The sequence below is a fragment of the Mesoplodon densirostris genome, chromosome 2, assembly GCF_025265405.1.
Source record: "Mesoplodon densirostris isolate mMesDen1 chromosome 2, mMesDen1 primary haplotype, whole genome shotgun sequence".
NCBI lineage: Eukaryota > Metazoa > Chordata > Mammalia > Artiodactyla > Ziphiidae > Mesoplodon > Mesoplodon densirostris.
In genome coordinates, this window is record NC_082662.1 from 34,392,556 (window position 1) to 34,398,555 (window position 6,000).

General features: G+C 56.8%; 1 protein-coding gene across 1 annotated transcript; it reads right to left on the reverse strand.

Moving 5' to 3' along the window:
• Window positions 1-2,126: 2,126 nt before the first annotated feature.
• Window positions 2,127-3,420, reverse strand: CITED4 (Cbp/p300 interacting transactivator with Glu/Asp rich carboxy-terminal domain 4). Its single transcript, XM_060082683.1, has one exon. The coding sequence runs from the start codon at window positions 3,177-3,179 to the stop codon at window positions 2,622-2,624; it is 558 nt and encodes a 185-aa protein (XP_059938666.1). The 5' UTR covers window positions 3,180-3,420; the 3' UTR covers window positions 2,127-2,621.
• Window positions 3,421-6,000: the final 2,580 nt, after the last annotated feature.

A 6,000-nucleotide genomic window follows, 5' to 3' on the forward strand; every position in this document is an offset into this window, starting at 1 on the left:
ACCTACACGTCCGGAGCCTGTGCTCCACAACGGGAGAGGCCACAACAGTGAGAGGCCCGTGTACCATAAAAAAAAAAAAAAAAAAAAAAAAGGTAAGTGACTTACTTGAGGTCAGGCAGCTAGTAGGAGCTGCTTCTGGAAATGGACCCCGAGGTTATCAGACCACAAGCCTCCTGGCAGGATGGACTCTCCATCCTCCTCTCCAGCTGGGAGGGTCAGAATCCTGCCAAGTGTCAGGGATTTGGGGATTTGGGGATCCAGGTGGTGGGCTGCCCCAGACCTGCCTTTTCCTCTGTCCATCTGTTTGCTGTCCAACTAGTCAGCAGCCCCTCTGGGAGGGATGGTGGGTGGGAAATAGCTCAGGAGCTGGACTCCCTCTTCTACTCTTTTTAATTCTAGGAAGAGGCGGGTGTTGGGTTTCCATTGTAACCCCTTCCATATGGAGAGCACTTCAGAGCTTACCTACTGCTTATCATCCCCCCTCTGAATCTGCTCCCCACTTACTCTGAGGCTTATTGTCTTGTGAAATAGTAGGGCAGGGTTATTAGTCCTATTTTACTGGTGGAGAAACTGAGGCCAGACCAGGGCCAGACCCTCCCATCCCAATCCAACCCTTTGGTTTTTATCTCTGGCCTGGGATCTTGGGCAAAATGGAGCAAACACTGGCTGTTCTAAGCCCAGAGCTCAGGTCAGTTCTTGCTCAGAAGCCTCTCTGCCCTTCCTCCCCAACCTGTTTGAGGATATCTCCAGTATCCTAGGGGAGACCTTCATTCATTGGCCAAACACCTCTGTTGCCCACTCCATGCCTGTCCTGGTGGCTCGGGAGCTGGTGCTGACAGTGTGCTCTGGGTGAGCTCACAGGCTTGGAGGGAAAGGCACGTCAACAAGCTCGGCATGAGGGTGAGGCCAACCATGGGGCACAGAAGGTCACAGCTCCCTGTTCCTCTCCACAGAGTCTCTGGAATTCATTCTCTCCTCTCCAGCCCCACTGCCCTGTTTTGGCCTGGCCCTCAGCCTCTCCTCCATGCTTTCTATTCCTCTCTTCCTGCCTTTCTTCCACACCCCTGAAGCACGTAGGGATCTTTCCAGAGAGAGGCAATAGCAGAGCGTGGCCAAGAGCTCACGCTACCAGGTCTGGGCCAGCACCACATCCTTCGTCTGTAGAACAGGGACTGTGCCTACCTCCCAAAGTCCCCATAAAGCCAATAGACCTTTCTAGAGACCCCATGCCTTCCCGTACAGGCCCTGTACTTGTATGCCTCCCTGCCTTTGAGTGGGCTCTCCACTTGCATGCCATCTTCTCCAAGTCCTAAAGACACACTCATCATTCAAGGCTCTTCTCACCACATCAAATACCACTGCCTCCCTGAAACCTGAACTGACCTGACCTCTTGCACCAGCTGAAACCACTTCCTCCTCTGGGTTTGCCCACTGGGCCGTCCTACCTGTTTTCTAGTCCTCATCCCGCTCTTACTTGTACCAAGATGAGTTGATTTCCAGGCCTGTCACCCCCTACTTCCACTTGGACTGTGACTCCTTGAGGGCATGATTATTATTGTAGAGTAATCATCATTATCATTTACTGAGGGCTGCCTGGGTGTCTTGCACTGTGCTGAAGGCCTCACATTGCATGTGATCCTCACAACCACCTAAGACCGGGACCATCTGTCTCTGAGGAAATGGCTTCAGAAATCTCAATGGATGGTGTCTTGAACAAGAGAGAGAGCTCTGGTTCAAAGCCAGAACCTGAACCCTCAGGTACACCCCGCTCCCCTCTAGCCTCCATGCTGAGCAAACAGTGAGGGCAGCACCCCCAAGCTCCCCCCACCCCTCCCAGGAGCCGGGAAGTCCGTCTTTGGTGGCTTTGGGTTTACCTTGCCACGCAGTGGCGGCAGCCTCTGCCTTCCAGATTATGACATAACAATTGCACAACTCACAGATATTTTCGAAAGAAACTGTCAGTTTCCTCTCCTGACCACTGCCAGGGGCTGTGTCCTCCATCCCACCCAGGGCCTCCAACAGCCTCAGGACTCTAGAAGCCAAATATAGCTGGAGTTATAAGGAAATGAAAACACCAGACTGGAAAGTGACCCAGTTTTATTGTGGTGCTGGAGGTCAGATGGGGTATTGCTCCACTCCGCAGGGGTGAGGGCTGTACATTCTGCCCCTCCCCAGGGCGGGAGGCCCAGCGACCTCAGGGCCCAGGCAGCGGGGTGGGGGCCTGGCGGGTGGGCGGCTCCAGGCACCCAGTGACCACAGTGGTTTGCACAAGGAAAGGGGGAATCAGGCAGAGGCCTGGGATGGCTCAGATTGGGGGTTGGGGCGGGGGAGGGTCCGAGAGGAGAGGACACAGAATCTAAGAACGGGGAGTCCGGAAGGGGGCGTCCAGTCCCCTTCACTTTACCGCTGAGGCTCCGGGGCAGAGATGAACCCAAACTGTCATTCTGCAGGAGGCAGGGCCTGGAGTGAGGCCAGGCGTCCCAGCCCGGCGTCGGCTCGGTGCACTAACTGCTGCCTCCACCCTCACGGAGGGTGCGCGCGGGGTCCAGGCGCTGGGTGCGGAGTCCGGCGGGCAGGCCGGCCTCCTTCTCTCGGGCACGGAGTCAGGCGCCCGGCCTCGCTCAGCAGCTCACCGAGCCGGCGGGCTGCGCCGACCCCAAGTCCGAGAAGCAGTCGAACTCGCTCTGGCCCAGAAAGAGCTCGGGCAGATCGCGCACGCGGTGCAGCCCGAGCTCCAGCTCCAGCGACGTCAGCGCCTCCTCGTCGATGAGTTCAGCGTCCATGCCTCCCAGGGCGTGCGCGGGCGGCGGCAGTGGCGGGGCCGGGGCGCCTGGCACCGGCTGCGGGCCCGGAGGTCCTCCCAGGGCGCCGGGGGGCGCGGTGGCGCGGCCCGGGTACAGCGTCGCCACGGGCTGCAGGTGCGCGCTGCCAGCGGCCGGCGGTGGCACGGCCGGAAAGGGCTGGAAGGCAGGCGGCGGCCCGAAGGCCCCGTACGCCAGGGCCCCCGGTGGAGGCGGCGGCGGGCCCAGCGGAGCCCCCCGCGGCCGCAACCCGCTGTCCAGGCCCGGGCCCGAGTAGGGCTGCAGCGTCCGAAGCGCGTGAGGGCCATGGGCGGGCGCCGCAGGCGGCGGCCTCGGCACCAGGCTGTAGCCCTCGGCGAGCATCAGGTGGTCGGCCATGACGACGGGACGACTGCCGGCAGTGGCGGCGGCGGGCCGATGGTCAGCGCGGGCGTCCCCGGGTCCCGGCCAGCTCTTCCTCTGCAGCGAGGGATCCGAGCCCCTTGCCTTCTCCGCACCTCAGCCGGGCAAAGGAAAACCGAACCCGACCCGTGCTCCTGCGCAGCCCAGGACACACCGAACTCAGAGCTCTTGTGCACCCCAGCTCAGGGCTGAAATGACCCTGCACACCTACACAGTCGAGCTGCTAGACCTCTGCGTCGTGCCCCCGGACTCGGCGCCCTCTTATACCCAGAGGCGGGGCTGCCCCGGTCCCGGGCGCTCATTGGCTGGATGAGACGCTCCTGGGAGGGCCGCGCCGCACCTCCAGGAAGCCTCAGCCCCGCCCCTGTCAGAGCTCCGCCCTTTGGGCCTCAGGCCGCGCCTCCGGCTTTGAGTTCTGTCTGGGAGCGGGGTGTTTGGCACTTTTCAAATGGTCTGGTCTTGGCTGCCCTACGCTTAGTCTCGGGGCTGGCTGGGGCCAAGCTTGCACGGACCAGAAGGTGGAGTAGGAGGGCCAGAGGTTTAGGCACCTAGAACTGCAGGATCACAAGCCCAACCTTTTAACCTCTTAATTTTCCAGGTTAAGAAAACTGGCAAGGCTCAGCGGCAGAAGGGGTTTCCTGGGAATACACAGTAAAGCCTTGACAGAAGCGAGACTCGAACCCAAGCCTTTTGATTGCTACCTCTACACAGGGCACAGGCACCTTGGTGGTGCAGGGTCCGCGGAAGATCAGCTGCCCGTCCCCATAATCCCAGGAGAGCCAGTTGCTCCTCCTCCGGCTCCCACTCCCTTGTCTGTGGAAGCATGTACTGAGTTGCTATTAAAGTAATTTATGGGCTTGTTTCCTGAAGGACTTGTTCATCTTCATGTCCTCAGCACGTAGCCCAGAGCCTGGCCCAGAGCAGATTTTCAGTAAAAGTTGGATGAATGAACAGTTGATGGAATGAATTGCAACTCATTCCCCTGAGCTTCAGTTTTTTCATCTGTAAAACGGGGCAACGACAGCACCAATCCCACTGGCTTGTGGTGAGGGTTAAATGAGGTGATTCGTGCACGGTGTCCAGCACAATGCCTGGTGCATGGTAGGTGCTCAAAAATGTACCTCAAATGAATGAAAGGCTGGGTTTAGTTCTGTCCCTAGAGATCTGAGTGGGGGATATTGCACCTTCCCTTGATAAGAATAGTTATAACTTGGGTGTTAGAGTGCTATATATTCTACAAGCATCTTACTGGAGGCAGGGCATGGATTATCAGCCCCATTTTGCAGATAAGGAGACTGAGGCACATAAAGGGAAAGTCAGTGTCTTGGGGTCATACACAACCAGAGTTAGCATGTGAATGCCTTTGTCCTTAGAGCAGCTGGAGTCTTTCCTGGTGGCCAGGAGACAACTTCCTGAACCATGCCCTCCACGTGTTTGCCACTCCGCCCCTCCCTTCTCTGGCTCTCCTCCCCTGGTAGTGTCCTTGGGATTTCCTGGAACCTGGGTTTATCCAGTTTGTGCAGAGGGGAGAACCCTAGAGTGAGAGTCCAGGGACCCAAGTTCTAATTGTATCTCTACCACCCACAGGCAGTATGACCGTTGGGTGTCACGAGGGGATGTCACTTGGTTCCCCAGGGCCTCAGCCTTCTACTCAGTGAAAGGGAGATTGTAGTCCCTGCCGGGTCACCTCAGAGCTTGTGAGAAGGTCACAAGAGACCATGGGTGTGATCACATTTTTTGCAAAGTGTAAAAGCTGCACATGGGAACTGAGTCTTCTGAGTCCCTCTCCAAAAAAGATTTCACACAGAAATTCCTAAACCTGGCTGCACCTCAGATTCACCCGGAGGGGTGGAGGTGGGAGGGAAGCAGGAGGCTTTGAAAAATACTGAATTTCTGGCCCCACCCAAACCCCTGACTCAGACTCTCTGAGAGGTTTTTTTTTTTTTTTGCGGTACGCGGGCCTCTCACTGTTGTGGCCTCTCCCGTTGCGGAGCACAGGCTTCGGACACGCAGGCTCAGCGGCCATGGCTCACGGGCCCAGCCGCTCCGCGGCATGTGGGATCCTCCCGGACCGGGGCACGAACCCGTGTCCCCTGCATCGGCAGGCAGACTCTCAACCACTGCGCCACCAGGGAAGCCCCGGGAGTGCGGAGTCTTATCCACTGCACTGCAGGGAAGTCCCTACATGTAGCATTTTATTTAAACCTCATAATCAACCTGTGAGTAGTTACTATCGTTCCCATTTCACAGAGAAGTGACTTGCCCAAGGTCACACAGCTAGTAATGGAGGAAAGAAGTGTGGCAGTGCCACTAGTTTCCTCCTAGTGTGACCCTCTCTTTCTTCTTTACCAGCATGCCAGGTAAGCTCCTGCCGCGACAGCCCCAGGTCTCCCCTCTGCCAGAACAATCTGCTCCCTCACCCCATATCTGCATGTCTAATTCCCTCACCTTCTTTGAGTCTTTGCTCAAATACTACCTTTCTCTTGACGACTCCATTTAATTGTAGTGGTTTCCAAAAATTTCCACAAATTATTTAAGAGATCGCCTCAAATTCCCCTCTCCTTAAATGTGGGATGGACATAGTGACTCACTTCCAACAAATAGAATAAATAGCAGAAGTGACAGTGTCATTTTCAAGACTAGGTCATAGAAGTTATTGTGGGTTTCTCCTTGCTCTCACTCTTGAATCATTTGTTCTGGGAAAGTTAGTTGACAAGCCATGAAGACACTCAAGCAGCCCTAGTGGAGAGGCCCACATGGCAAGGAACTGAGGTTTCCTGCCAACAGCTAGTGAGGA

Bases quoted from the DNA above. Each gene is read 5' to 3' on its own strand.
- CITED4 (XM_060082683.1), bottom strand. From the start codon at position 3,179: ATGGCCGACCACCTGATGCTCGCCGAGGGCTACAGCCTGGTGCCGAGG.